This window comes from Tachyglossus aculeatus, chromosome 25 (genome assembly GCF_015852505.1).
Source record: "Tachyglossus aculeatus isolate mTacAcu1 chromosome 25, mTacAcu1.pri, whole genome shotgun sequence".
In the NCBI taxonomy this organism is placed as follows: domain Eukaryota; kingdom Metazoa; phylum Chordata; class Mammalia; order Monotremata; family Tachyglossidae; genus Tachyglossus; species Tachyglossus aculeatus.
The window spans coordinates 22,721,206-22,736,688 of NC_052090.1; the positions used below are offsets into that span (position 1 = coordinate 22,721,206).

A 15,483-nucleotide genomic window follows, 5' to 3' on the forward strand; every position below is an offset into this window, starting at 1 on the left:
GAAATGGGAACAAAACCCAGGAAAAGGATGATTTCTTCACATATACCAAGCAGGATATATTAAAGTGTTATTGATGGCAAATAAGGGAAAGAACAAACCAGAGGGCATGAAACACAAAAGTAAAAAAGAAATTATCAAATATAAACGTAAACTAGACACCATTCAACAATCTAGCAGTAATTCCTTTTCTGAACTAGGCCTACTTCTCAGAGATGACAACAGGTATCGGAATTTGAAGAACTGGCAAGTTTGTAAAATTGAATCAAGTTCTCCTAAAGGCCTATGTCACAATTGCAGTTTTTCACTTTTTGCAATCAATTGGTTGACTGAGCATAGGTCAGCTTGCTCAAGACCCCAAAGCTATTTCTAGCCCTAAGGGGACACTCTTTTAAGTCAACAAACGAACTTAGTTCAATTAAACAAAGCTCACCAGGCCTATTCCTGGTTATCTGGGGTCTACTGAGCTCTGGGGAAGGTTGAGGTTGGAGGCTGTGGCTTACATAATTCAAGTTTTAGGGCAGGTAGAGGACAAAACACAACCCCATTCTCCCCCTTCTCTGCCGTTATTTTGCACATGCTCAGTGTGGCTTTGGGCTTCATAATTTTAGCCCGCATTTAGGAATTTTCTTTTTACCTGCTCATTATAAATAGAAACCAGTAGGAAGTAAGGGCACCTTAATGTTCCAAAGAAAGATGCTCCTCAAACATACTTTGCTAGACAGAATGCTTATAATCAAAGTAACATGAAGGACTAATTCTCTAACCAGATGAGCTCATTAAAAAAAAAAACACCTGACTGAACCTATATATGGATCAGATTTGCAAATGCTATAATTGTATTCTATTCCGTTGGTAATATCCTATTATTACAGCACTGACAAGGTTCTTTTTAGGAAAGTCCTAAAGTACGTGTAAAAAGTAGGATTGAAATGTATAAGTTCAGTGCATAATAACTGAATGCACTGCTAATGGATTAAGCATTCCCACTTAGATGTTTAACTGTAGGTGATTTGCCATCATCCTTGCACACAAAAAAGTGTCACCAGCAGTAGGTGTCATCTTGGAATAAAAAGAACAAGAATATCTAAATACTTTAGACATACTCACATCTCCTGGCAAGAACTCCAGGAAACTATAGGACATGCATCAACACCCCTCTCCACCAAGTGCCCCCCTGCCTGCCCTGATCTTCCCTCTTCATTGCTTCCATGTTACAAAGGATTCTCCTGACAACTTCAGCCGTCACTCGATTGCTCCCTTTGAGAACATCTTTTCTTTGGTCTCTGCAACACCACCTCTCCATTTTCATTTCCTCCCCTGGCTCTCCTCCTTCGGGTGACTGAGCACACGTTCCCACTCCTCAGAAACCTCTGAGAAAGGGTGGCCTGTTCACCTGCATGTCAAGCACAACCTTCTGACCATTACCTTCAAGGTACAAGAAACGGCTCTTTCTCCCTGCTGCGTACCCACGCCCCTCTCCTTCTGTCCCATTTCACCTCTCACATCAATGACCTCTTTCTTGCTCCCCCAGTCCGTCTTCACATCTAACAGACCAGTGCTCACCCCATCTTCAAATCCCTTATGAAATCAAATCTCCTCCAGAAGGCTTTACTGATCAATCCCTCATCTCCCCACTCCCAGCAGAACTCGTGTTCATATCTGTAAACTCGGTTGTTCCTCCTACTTCGAATATATTCTTGTGTCCGTCTTCCCCACTAGACTGTCTTTCTTTAGATTGTAAGTCCCTCTCCTAGACTGTAAGAGCATTGCAGGCAACCTACTGTATTGTACCCTCTCAAGTGCTTAGTGCCACCCTGCAGAGAGAACTCTCTCAATAAATACCATTTTGGTTGATTGTAAACTATTTGAGGGCAGGGACTGTGCAAGTGTGCTGAGCATTGCGCACATTCAATATATACAACTGATTGATTGGATCTACCATTTGTCTGCTGTGTGACCTTGGGCAAGACCCTTCACTTCTCTATGCCTCAGTTACCTCATCTGTAAAATGGGGACTAAGACTGTGAGCCCCATGTGGGACAGGGACTGTGTCCATCATCATCATCATCAATCGTATTTACTGAGCGCTTACTATGTGCAGAGCACTGTACTAAGCGCTTGGGAAGTACAAATTGGCAACATATAGAGACAGTCCCTACCCAACAGTGGGCTCACAGTCTAAAAGGTAGCTGTCCAACCTGAGGTAGCTTGTATCTACCCCAGTGCTTAGAACAGTGCTCGGCACAAAGTAAGCACTTAAAAAATACTATTACTATTACTGAACACCTACTGTGCAGGGTACTGAACTAAGCACTTGGGAGAATACAATTCAACTGAGTTGAAAGACATGTTCGGTGCCCACAACAAATAGCATCATGGCCTAGTGGAAAGAAAACAGGCCTGGGAGTCAATAGGAACTGGGTTTTAATTCTGGCTCCACCACTTGTCTGCTGTGTGACTCTGGGCAAATCACTTCACTTCTCTGTGCCTCTGTTACCTCAGCTGTAAAAGGGGGATTAAAGACTGTGAACCACAGACTGGGACAGGGCCTGTGTCCAACCTGATTAGCTTGTCTCTACCCCAGAGTTTAGTACAGTGCATACCACATAGTAAGCACTCAAGAAATACTATTTAAAAACGAGCTTACGGTCTAGAGGAGCGGAACTCCCAAGTTCCGTAAGGTTAAAAGTAGCTGACTACTGTTTCTAACCCCAGGGTTTTTAAACACAACATCAGGCCAGGTTGGATCACAGAAAGTCACTTTTTGGCTTGTGGGCATGAGATTCAAAGAAAAAAAAAAAGAGGGCACCTCAAAGAGGCAACAAGGCATTTTAATTAGTTCCTTTATTCAAAGTATCTGGGGGCTTCACCACAATTTTCATCTTGAAAATTACTGCAATGGGGATTTTTGGATATCTTGTTTTTCAAATAAACTTCGCTGAGATAAAACAACCTAATGCAACGCCTTTCATTTACTCTGAGTAGCTCTAGTTTCCATTCTTGTTTTTCTTTTTTTTTCAATGGGATAAAGGTAGCTATTAGCCCTGATGACTGAAAGAAAGATAAATTGTTTTGTTCCATGCCCAATCTTCACATAGTGATACAAAAAAAGGTAAACGTGCAAACCAAACAATAATTCAGTTGGTTTTGTGGGTCCTCGGCTCAAAATTTGCGAATTTCTTCCAACTTGTAAAACAGCTTGCATCATAAACCACAGCTTCTTTGCAAAACCACACAAGTATTCCTATGAAAACCCAGACACTAACTTTTTCTGTTGGTAAAATTCTCCAGTCACATCAAAGAAAAAACTTTTCTCAATTACAATTACGTTGTCAGCACATTTTTAAAAAGGAGAGCTACTACTGATCCATATAGCTGAATTTAAACAAGTCTACTGCTTCACCTGAAAACTGTTAGGATAAAAACTTTCAAATGAATGTTACGGTATTAGCAATTTAAAGATCAAAAAGAGTAGGGAGGGGACCTTTGGAACAAGTAATATTTTTGTGACCTTTTAATAATAACATGACCCAAAGGTACCTTTAAAATTTCCTGGCATTTAATGCCAAAACTCGTCTTCCCTTCATTCATTAACCGAAAATTTCAATCACTTTCTATCTTTCATTTTCCTCCAGTGGATAACGCCGCTATTCAAAGGCCTTCCTTTCTCCACATCATTTGACACAAATCCATTTCCAACATTCTTCAGTTCTGGCCAGTGTGTGTTTATTCTCCGCTGTATTCAATTCAATACCCTTTCCTGCATCCTCTAGATACACATTTTCCATCTATCCTGTGCATTCGGACTATCTTTTACTCCCGAGGCCGTAGTCATTATGGTACCTTTTTTAAGCTCCCGTGTTTTTCATTTTAACAATCCGCGTCCACGGATGCTTCCACGGGTACTGTGAAATATGCAGGGCTCTGAGCTTCATTCCACTGCCTTTTTTCTTTCCGACTCCAGCCCCATGTACACAGAGTGACACACACATTATCTGTGTACATGTTTTCGCATTTCGGCTTGAGAGCAGGAGCCGTAGACTGTACACGTGGCTCGGTTGGATGTCATTGTGTTATCGCTCAATCCATTTCTCTCGGCCCTCCTTCCTCTCCCTAACCCTTCTCTCCCCCACCACCCCATCCCTGAACCCCAAATCTTGTTTTTCCAGGTCAGCCCTGCGGGCAACAGCACGACAACATGTTGTCGTGTGTGTGTGTGTGTGTGTGTGTGTGTGTGTGCGCGCGTGCGTGTGTGTGTGTGTGTGTGTGTGTGTGTGTGTGTGTGGTGTCCATCGGAGGCGGAGAAATGTCAGGGCAGCATCTCCAGGGCATCCTTCCTCTCCCCTTCCATGGGGGAGCCGACTTTAGCGGCTCCCAGGGATCCCTCCCCTCCAATCAATCAATCAATCATATTTATTGAGCGCTTACTGTGTGCAGAGCACTGTACTAAGCGCTTGGGAAGTCCAAGTTGGCAACATATAGAGACAGTCCCCACCCAACAGTGGGCTCGCAGTCTAAAAGGAAAAGAGCACGGGCTTTGGAGTCAGAGGTCACGGGTTCAAATGCCAGCTCTGCCAGTGTTCAGCTGTGTGACTTTGGGCAAGTCACATTCATTCATTCATTCAATTGTATTTATTAAGCGCTTACTGTGTGCAGAGCACTGTACTAAGTGCTTGGGAAGCACAAGTTGGCAACACATAGAGACGGTCCCTACCCAACAGTGGGCTCAGTGTAGAAAGGGGAGACAGACAACAAAACAAAACATAGAAACCAAATAAAATAAATAGAATAAATATGTACAAGTAAAATAAAGTAATAAATATGTACAAACATATACACAGGTGGTGTATCTATATACAGGCACTTCTCTGTGCCTCAGTTCCCTCATCTGTAAAACGGGGATTAATCAATCAATCGTATTTATTGAGTGCTTACTGTGTGCAGAGCACTGTACTAAGCGCTTGGGAAGTCCAAGTTGGCAACATATAGAGACAGTCCCTACCCAACAGCGGGCTCACAGTCTAAAAGGGGGAGATGGAAAACAAAACCAAACATATTAACAAAATAAAATAAATAGAATAGATATGTACAAGTAAAATAAATAAACAAACAGTAATAAATATGTACAAACATATATACAGGTGCTGTGGGGAAGGGAAGGAGGTAAGACAGGAAGGAGAAGCAGCGTGGCTCAGTGGAAAAGAGCCCGGGCTTTGAAGTCAAAGGTCATGGGTTCAAATCCCAGCTCCGCCAACTGTCAGCTGTGTGACTTTGGGCAAGTCACTTCTCTGGGCCTCAGTTCCCTCATCTGGAAAATGGGGATGAAGACTGTGAGCCCCCCGCAGGACAATCTGATTACCTTGTAACCTCCCCCAGCGCTTAGAACAGTGCTTTGCACATAGTAAGCGCTTAATAAATGCCATTATTATTATTATTATTATGGGGGGATGGAGAGGGGGAGCTGTGAGGCTGTGAGGCCCCCGGGGGGGGGGGGGGGGGGGGGGGGCAACCTGATCACCTTGTAACCTCCCCAGCGCTTAGAGCAGTGCTTTGCTCCTAATAAGCGCTTCAGCAGCTGTGGCTTAGTGGAAAGAACATGGGCTTTGGAGTCAGAGGTCACGGGTTCGAATCCCAGCTCTGCCACTTAGCTGTGTGACTCTGGGCAAGTCACTTCACTTCTCTGGGCCTCAGTTCCCTCATCTGTAAAACGGGGACTAAGACTGGGAGCCCCATCATCACCATCAATCGTATTTATCCCCCTTCTAGACTGTGACAGCCCACTGTTGGGTAGGGACTGTCTCTATATGTTGCCAATTTGTCCTTCCCAAGCGCTTAGTACAGTGCTCTGCACATAGTAAGCGCTTAATAAATACGACTGATGATGAGGATGATTTATTGAGTGCTTACTGTGTGCACAGCACTGTACTAAGCCCCATGCGGGACAACCTGATCACCTCGTATCTTCCCCAGCGCTTAGAACAGTGCTTTGCACATAGTAAGCTCTTAACAAATACCATTATTATTATTATTTGTACTTCCCAAGCGCTTAGTACAGTGCTCTGCACATAGTAAGCGCTCAATAAATACGATTAATGATGAGGATGATTTATTGAGCGCTTACTGTGAGCAGAGCACTGTACTAAGCCCCATGTGGGACAACCTGATCACCTCGTATCTTCCCCAGCGCTTAGAACAGTGCTTTGCACATAGTAAGCGCTTAACAAATACCATTATTATTATTTGTACTTCCCAAGCGCTTAGTACAGTGCTCTGCACATAGTAAGCGCTCAATAAATACGATTGATGATGAGGATGATTTATTGAGCGCTTACTGTGAGCAGAGCACTGTACTAAGCCCCATGTGGGACAACCTGATCACCTTGTATCTTCCCCAGCGCTTAGAACAGTGCTTTGCACATAGTAAGCGCTTAACAAATACCATTATTATTATTATTTGTACTTCCCAAGCGCTTAGTACAGTGCTCTGCACATAGTAAGCGCTCAATAAATATGATTGATGATGATGATTATTATTATTAATAAATGCCATCATTATTATTCTTAGCACCCCTCCCCCTAAGAGAAACTTGGTGCCACGGGGGCGACGCTCTTTCCCTCAGGCCCTTCCCGACGGGACCGGCTCCCCCTCCATTTCCCAAGCTAATCAGGGAAATGGCTCGTCTCCGGCCTCCTCCCAAAGGGCTGCCCCTCTGCCCTCAGCATCATCAACCGTATTTATTGAGCGCTTACTCTGTGCAGAGCACTGGACTAAGCGCTTGGGAAGTACAAACTGGCAACATCTAGAGACAGTCCCTACCCAACAGCGGGCTCACAGTCTAAAAGGGGGAGACAGAGAACAAAACCAAACACACTAACGAAATAAAATAAATAGAATAGATATGTACAAGATAAATAAATAGAGTAATAAATATGTACAAACATATATACAGGTGCCCTCCCTTTGCCCATCCGCCAAGCTAGCTCTCTTCCTCCCTTCAAGGCCCTGCTGAGAGCTCCCCTCCTCCAGGAGGCCTTCCCAGACTGAGCCCCTTCCTTCCTCTCCCCCTCGTCCCCCTCTCCATCCCCCCCCACCTCCTTCCCTTCCCCACAGCACCTGTATAGATGTATAGATGTTTGTACATATTTATTACTCTATTTTATTTGTACATATCTATTCTATTTATTTTATTTTGTTAGTCTGTTTGGTTTTGTTCTCTGTCTCCCCCTTTTATCATCATCATCATCATCATCAATCGTATTTATTGAGCGCTTACTATGTGCACAGCACTGTACTAAGCGCTTGGGAAGTCCAAATTGGTAACATATAGAGACAGTCCCTACCCAACAGCGGGCTCACAGTCTAAAAGGGGGAGACAGAGAACAAAACCAAACATACTAACAAAATAAAATAAATAGAATAGATATGTACAAATAAAATAAATAAATAAATAAATAGAGTAATAAATATGTACAAACATATATACATATATACAGGTGCCCTCCCTCTGCCCATCCGCCAAGCTAGCTCTCTTCCTCCCTTCAAGGCCCTGCTGAGAGCTCCCCTCCTCCAGGAGGCCTTCCCAGACTGAGCCCCTTCCTTCCTCTCCCCCTCGTCCCCCTCTCCATCCCCATCTTACCTCCTTCCCTTCCCCACAGCACCTGTATATATGTATATATGTTTGTACATATTTATTACTCTACTTATTTATTTATTTTACTTGTACATATCTATTCTATTTATTTTATTTTGTTAGTATGTTTGGTTTTGTTCTCTGTCTCCCCCTTTTATCATCATCATCATCAATCGTATTTATTGAGCGCTTACTCTGTGCAGAGCACTGTACTAAGCGCTTGGGAAGTCCAAATTGGTAACATATAGAGACAGTCCCTACCCAACAGCGGGCTCACTGTCTAAAAGGGGGAGACGGAGAACAAAACCAAACATACTAACAAAATGAAATGAATAGAATAGATAGGTACAAATAAAATAGAGTAATAAATATGTACAAACATATATACAGGTGCTGTGGGGAAGGGAAGACTGTGAGTCCACTGTTGGGTAGGGACTGTCTCTAGATGTTGCCAAGTTGTACATCCCAAGCGCCTAGTACAGTGCTCTGCACATAGTAAGCGCTCAATAAATACGATTGATGATGATGATGCTGTGGGGAAGGGCGCTGTTTGTCGCTCCAACCAGCCCGCAAACAGGCACACAAAGGCAGGCACCCGATTTCTCTTCAGGCCCGGCTTCTTCCCCCCCCCTTCCACAACCGCCATCTCCGTTTCACTCCAGCTGGTGTCAAGCGGAGGAAGCCGAATCAATCCTATTTATTGAGCGCTTACTGTGTGCAGAGCACTGTACTAAGCGCTTGGGAAGGACAAACTGGCAACATCTAGAGTCAGTCCCTACCCAACATGGGGCTCACGGTCTAAAAGCAGAATGGTCCCCCGCTCACCTAAGGCCACCTCACAGGCTTTGCGCAGCTGGGAGTGATGCGCCTTCTTCACCTCCTTGTCGGCCAGAATCTTCTCCAGGGCCCGGGTCAGGAACATGTTCTTGGTCTTTTTGGCCCTCATGCATGGACGGGCGGGGGAGAGGAGGAAGGAGATGAGGAAGGAGAGGAAGAAGGAGCTCAAGGCCCGCCCGCCCTCCTCTGCGGCCTCCGCGAAGCCACCGCCATGTTGGAGGAAACGACGCGTCACGCCACGGCTGCAAGAGGGAGGAGGAGGAGGAGGAGGGAGCATGGCGGTGCCGCCTCAGCCGGGGCCCTCCCCTTGTCAATCACATAACCCCCTTCATAATAATAAAATAACAATAATGGTATTTGTTCCACCATTACTACGTCTAAAGCGCCGTCCCAAGCCCTGAGGAGATTACAAGATGGGTTGTCCCACGGGGGGCCTCACAGGCCTCCTCATCAATCAATCAATCAATCAATCAATCGTATTGAGCGCTTACTATGTGCAGAGCACTGTACTAAGCGCTTGGGAAGTACAAATTGGCATCACATAGAGACAATCGTATTTATTGAGCGCTTACTGTGTGCGGAGCACTGCGCTTGGGAAGTACAAGCTGGCAACGTATAGAGACGGTCATCGTCGGTCGTATTTATTGAGCGCTTACTGTGTGCAGAGCACTGGACTAAGCGCTTGGGAAGCACAAGCTGGCAACGTATAGAGACAGTCCCTACCCAACAGTGGGCTCACAGTCTTCCCTTCCCCACAGCACCTGTATATATGTATATATGTTTGTACATATTTATTACTCTATTTCTTTTATTTGTCCATATCTATTCTATTCATTCTATTTTGTTAGTATGTTTGGTTTTGTTCTCTGTCTCCCCCTTTTAGACAGTGAGCCCACTGTTGGGTAGGGACTGTCTCTATATGTTACCAATTTGTACTTCCCAAGCGCTTAGTACAGTGCTCTGCACAGAGTAAGTGCTCAATAAATACGATTGAAGATGATGATGACAAAAGGGGGATCGTCAATCGTATTTATTGAGCGCTTACTGTGCGCAGAGCACTGCGCTTGGGAAGTACAAGCTGGCAACGGATAGAGACAGTCATCGTCATCGTCGATCGGATCTATTGAGCGCTTACTGTGTGCAGAGCACTGGACTAAGCGCTTGGGAAGGACAAATTGGCAACATATAGAGACAGTCCCTACCCCACAGTGGGCTCTCACAGTCTAAAAGCGGGAGACGGAGAACAAAACCAAACATACTAACAAAATTAAATAAATAGAATAGATATGTACAAGGAAAATAAATCAATAAATAGAGTAATAAATATGTACAAACATATATACAGGTGCTGTGGGGAAGGGAAGGAGGTAAGATGAGGTAACCGCGGCCCAGAGAAGGGATGTGCCTTGCCCAGAGTCACCCCGCTGAAAATTGGCGGAGTCGGGACTTGAACCCATGACCTCTGACTCCAAAGCCCGGGCTCTTTCCACTGAGCCACGCTGCTAAGCGTTTACTATGTGCAAAGCACTGTTGTAAGGGCTGGGGAGATTACAAGGTGACCGGGTTGTCCCACGGGGGGGCTCACAGTCTTCACCCCCATTTTCCAGATGAGGTAGCTGCGGCCCAGAGAAGGGAAGTGACCTCCCCAAAGTCACCCAGCTGACAGTTGGCGGAGTTGAGACTTGAACCCATGACCTCTGACTGCAAAGCCCGGGCTCTTTCCACTGAGCCACGTTGCTAATAATAATAATAATAATAATAATGTTGGCGCTTATTAAGCGCTTACTATGTGCAAAGCACTGTTCTAAGCACTGGGGAGATTACAAGGCGACCGGGTTGTCCCACGGGGGGCTCACAGTTTTCATCCTCATTTTCCAGATGAGGTAACTGCGGCCCAGAGAAGGGAAGTGACTTGCCCGAAGTCACCCCGCCGACAGTTGGCGGAGCCGGGACTTGAACCCATGACCTCTGACTCCAAAGCCCGTGCTCTTTCCACTGAGCCACGTTGCTAATAATAATAATAATGTTCGCATTTATTAAGCGCTTACTATGTGCAAAGCACTGTTCTAAGCGCTGGGGAGATTACAAGGCGACCGGGTTGCCCCACAGGGGGCTCACAATTTTCATCCCCATTTTCCAGATGAGGTAACTGAGGCCCAGAGAAGGGAAGTGACTTACCCAAAGTCACCCCGCCAACAGTTGGTGGAGCCGGGACTTGAACCCATGACCTCTGACTCCAAAGTCCGGGCTCTTTCCACTGAGCCACATTGCTAATAATAATAATAATGTTGGCATTTATTAAGCGCTTACGATGTGCAAAAGCACTGTTCTAAGCACTGGGGAGATTACAAGGCGACCGGGTTGTCCCACGGGGGGCTCACAGTTTTCATCCCCATTTTCCAGATGAGGTAACTGCGGCCCAGAGAAGGGAAGTGACTTACCCAAAGTCACCCCACCGACAGTTGGCGGAGCTGGGACTTGAACCCATGACCTCTGACTCCAAAGCCCGGGCTCTTTCCACTGAGCCACTTTGCTAATAATAATAATAATGTTGGCGTTTATTAAGCGCTTACTATGTGCAAAGCACTGTTCTAAGCGCTGGGGAGATTACAAGGCGACCGGGTTGTCCCACGGGGGGCTCACAGTTTTCATCCCCATTTTCCAGCTGAGGTAACTGCGGCCCAGAGAAGGGAAGTGACTTGCCCAAAGTCACCCCGCTGACAGTTGGCGGAGCTGGGACTTGAACCCATGACCTCTGACTCCAAAGCCCGGGCTCTTTCCACTGAGCCACTTTGCTAATAATAATAATAATGTTGGCGTTTATTAAGCGCTTACTATGTGCAAAGCACTGTTCTAAGCGCTGGGGAGATTACAAGGCGACCGGGTTGTCCCACGGGGGGCTCACAGTCTTCATCCCCATTTTCCAGATGAGGTAACTGCGGCCCAGAGAAGGGAAGTGACTTGCCCAAAGTCACCCCGCTGACAGTTGGCGGAGCCGGGACTTGAACCCATGACCTCTGACTCCAAAGCCCGTGCTCTTACCACTGAGCCACGTTGCTAATAATAATAATAATAATGTTGGCATTTATTAAGTGCTTACTAGGTGCAAAGCACTGTTCTAAGCGCTGAGGTTACAAGGTGACCAGGTTGTCCCACGGGGGGCTCACAGTTTTCATCCCCATTTTCCAGATGAGGTAACTGAGGCCCAGAGGAGGGAAGTGACTTGCCCAAAGTCACCCCGCTGACAGTTGGCGGAGCCGGGACTTGAACCCATGATCTCTGACTCCAAAGCCTGTGCTCTTGCCACTGAGCCACTTTGCTAATAATAATAATAATGTTGGCGTTTATTAAGCGCTTACTATGTGCGAAGCACTGTTCTAAGCACTGGGGAGATTACAAGGCGACCGGGTTGTCCCACGGTGGGCTCACAGTTTTCATCCCCATTTTCCAGATGAGGTAACTGTGGCCCAGAGAAGGGAAGTGACTTGCCCAAAGTCACCCCGCCAACAGTTGGTGGAGCCGGGACTTGAACCCATGACCTCTGACTCCAAAGCCCATGCTCTCTCCACCGAGCCACGCTGTTAACTGTTTACTATGTGCAAAGCACTGTTCTAAGCGCTGGGGAGATTACAAGGTGACCAGGTTGTCCCACGGGGGGCTCACAGTCTTCATCCCCATTTTCCAGATGAGGTAACTGCGGCCCAGAGAAGGGAAGTGACTTGCCCCAAGTCACCCCGCTGACAGTTGGTGGAGCCGGGACTTGAACCCATGACCTCTGACTCCAAAGCCCGTGCTCTTTCCACTGAGCCACGTTGCTAATAATAATAATAATAATAATAATGTTGGCATTTATTAAGTGCTTACTAGGTGCAAAGCACTGTTCTAAGCGCTGAGGTTACAAGGTGACCAGGTTGTCCCACGGGGGGCTCACAGTTTTCATCCCCATTTTCCAGATGAGGTAACTGAGGCCCAGAGGAGGGAAGTGACTTGCCCAAAGTCACCCAGCTGACAGTTGGCGGAGTCGGAACTTGAACCCATGACCTCTGACTCCAAAAACCGTGCTCTTTCCACTGAGCCACGTTGCTAATAATAATAATAATAATAATGTTGTCATTTATTAAGTGCTTACTAGGTGCAAAGCACTGTTCTAAGCGCTGAGGTTACAAGGTGACCAGGTTGTCCCACGGGGGGCTCACAGTTTTCATCCCCATTTTCCAGATGAGGTAACTGAGGCCCAGAGAAGGGAAGTGACTTGCCCAAAGTCACCCAGCTGACAGTTGGCGGCGTCGGAACTTGAACCCATGACCTCTGACTCCAAAGCCCGGGCTCTTTCCACTGAGCCATGCTGCTAAGCATTTACTGTGTGCAAAGCACTGTTGTAAGCAAGCGCTGGGGAGATTACAAGGTGACCAGGTTGTCCCACGGGGGGCTCACAGTCTTAATCCCCATTTTCCAGATGAGGTAACTGAGGCCCGGAGGAGTGACGTGACTTGCCCAAAGTCACCCAGCTGACAGTTGGTGGCATCGGAACTTGAACCCATGACCTCTGACTCTAAAACCTGTGCTCTTTCCACTGAGCCATGCTGCTTCTCTGTCTTGTCTTCACCGTGTCACCTTTCCCCTCAGACCCCAAGGCCCGAACCCACTTTGTCAGAGTTGTCCCCCCCCTCCGAAGCCCTGCCGGTGGCCAACCTCTCCCGGACACCAACTGTCCCCCACCCCTGCGGAGGCAGGGAGGAAAAAGGAAACGTGACACAGAAATTCGTTTTTTTCTGTCTTTAGTGAAGTTTTACCATGTGCCAGCCACTGGACTAACAGCTGGGGCTGATGAATGTTAATAATAATGATGATGGCATTTGTTAAGTGCTTACTATGTGCAAAGCACTGTTCTGAGCGCTGAGGGGATACAAGGTGATCGGGTTGTCCCACGTGGGGCTCACAGTCTTCATCCCCATTTTACAGATGAGGTAACCGAGGCTCAGAGAAGTTAAGTGACTTGCCCAAGGTCACGCAGCAGACATGGCGGAGTCGGGATTAGAACCCATGACCTCTGACTCCCAAGCCCGTGCTCTTGCCATGGAGGTTGGGTGCAGCCCCTGTTCCACTTGAGGCTGGCAGTCTTTATCCCCATTTTACAAAGGAGGGAACTGAGGCCCAGAGAAGTGAAGCGATTTGCCCAAGGTCACACAGCAGACAATCAATCAATCAGTCGTATTTATTGAGCACTTACGGTGTGCAGAGCACTGGACTAAGCGCTTGGGAAGTCCAAGTTGGCAACATATAGAGACGGTCCCTACCCAACAGTGGGCTCACAGTCTAGAAGGGGGAGACAGAGAACGAAACCAAACATATTAACAAAATAAAATAAATAGAATAGATATGTACAAGTAAAATAAATAGAGTAATAAATATGTACAAACATATATACATATATACAGGTGCTGTGGGGAAGGGAAGGAGGTAAGACGGGGGGATGGAGAGGGGGACGAGGGGGAGAGGAAGGAGGGGGCTCAGTCTGGGAAGGCCTCCTGGAGGAGGTAAACTCTCAGTAGGGCCTTGAAGGGAGACAAGTAGTGGGGTGGGGGTAAGTGCTTAGTACAGTACTTTGCACACAGTAAGCGCTCAATAAATTACTATTACTCTATTTATTTATTTTTTACTCTTTATTTATTACTCTATTTATTTATTTATTTTACTTGTACATATCTATTCTATTTATTTTGTTAGTATGTTTGGTTTTGTTCTCTGTCTCCCCCTTTTAGACTGTGAGCCCCTGTTGGGTAGGGACTGTCTCTATATGTTGCCAATTTCTACTTCCCAAGTGCTTAGTACAGTGCTCTGCACACAGTAAGCGCTCAATAAATACGATTGATGATGATGATGATGAATAAATACGACTGAATGATGAATGGGGATTAGAACCCAGGTCCTCCTGACCTCCAGGCCCGGGCTCTACCCGTTAGGCCACGCTGCTTCTTTAGAAATGCACAAAAAGCCTCCCCCTCGGCCCCATTGTGGACTGATGTATGGTTCTCTGAAGCCTATCATCATCATCAATTGTATTTATTGAGCGCTTACTGTGTGCAGAGCACTGTACTAAGCGCTTGGGAAGTACAAATTGGCAACATATAGAGATAGTCCCTACCCAACAGTGGGCTCACAGTCTAAAAGGGGGAGACAGAGAACAAAACCAAACATACTAAGAAAATAAAATAAATAGGATAGATATGTACAAGTAAAATAAATAAATAAATAGAGTAATAAATATGTACAAACATATATACATATATATACATATATACTTGGCCTATGGGCCAAGACCCTCTCTCAGTTCCCCGAGCCATGACCTTCCTTTCTTTCAGGGACTTATTTTCAATCATTCTATCAGTAGTATTTATTGAAGAACTAATCAATCACATTTACCGAACACTTAACGGTGTGCACAGTAGTGAGCGTTTTGGGATAGTACACTATAACAGAGATCAGTAGACATCATTTTTTTTTTCATTGTTATGCTATTAAGTGCTTACTATGTGTCAAACACTGTTCTGAGCACTGGGGTAGATACAAGTTAATTAGGTTGGACACAATCCCTGTCCCACATAAGGCTCATGGTATAAGTAGGAGAGCCCTACTGAGAGCTCACCTCCTCCAGGAGGCCTTCCCAGACTGAGCCTCCTCCTTCCTCTCCCCCTCCTCCCCCCCCATCCCCCCCTCCTTACCTCCTTCCCCTCCCCACAGCACCTGTATATATGTTTGCACATATTTATTACTCTATTTATTTTACTTGCACATATTTATTACTCTATTTTACTTGTACATATTTACTACTCTATTTCTTTAATTTGGTTAATATGTTTTGTTTTGTTGTCTATCTCCCCCGTCTAGACTGTGAGCCCGCTGTTGGGTAGGGACCGTCTCTATATGTTGCCAACTTGTACTTCCCAAGCGCTTAGTACAGTGCTCTGCACACAGTAAGCGCTCAATAAATATGATTGATTGAATGAATGAATGA

The 15,483-nt window shown here is 45.9% G+C and overlaps 1 protein-coding gene across 1 annotated transcript in view; it reads right to left on the reverse strand.

Annotated features, from left to right (window-relative positions):
* Nucleotides 1–8,682, reverse strand: part of ARFGEF1 (ADP ribosylation factor guanine nucleotide exchange factor 1) — an 86,744-nt gene extending 78,062 nt beyond the window's left edge. Inside the window, exon 1 of the mRNA XM_038766776.1 lies at nucleotides 8,457–8,682. Coding sequence (XP_038622704.1) covers nucleotides 8,457–8,577 — 121 coding nt within the window. The 5' untranslated portion in view covers nucleotides 8,578–8,682. The remainder of the gene's footprint in view (nucleotides 1–8,456) is intronic.
* Between the last annotated feature and the right edge of the window lie 6,801 nt (nucleotides 8,683–15,483).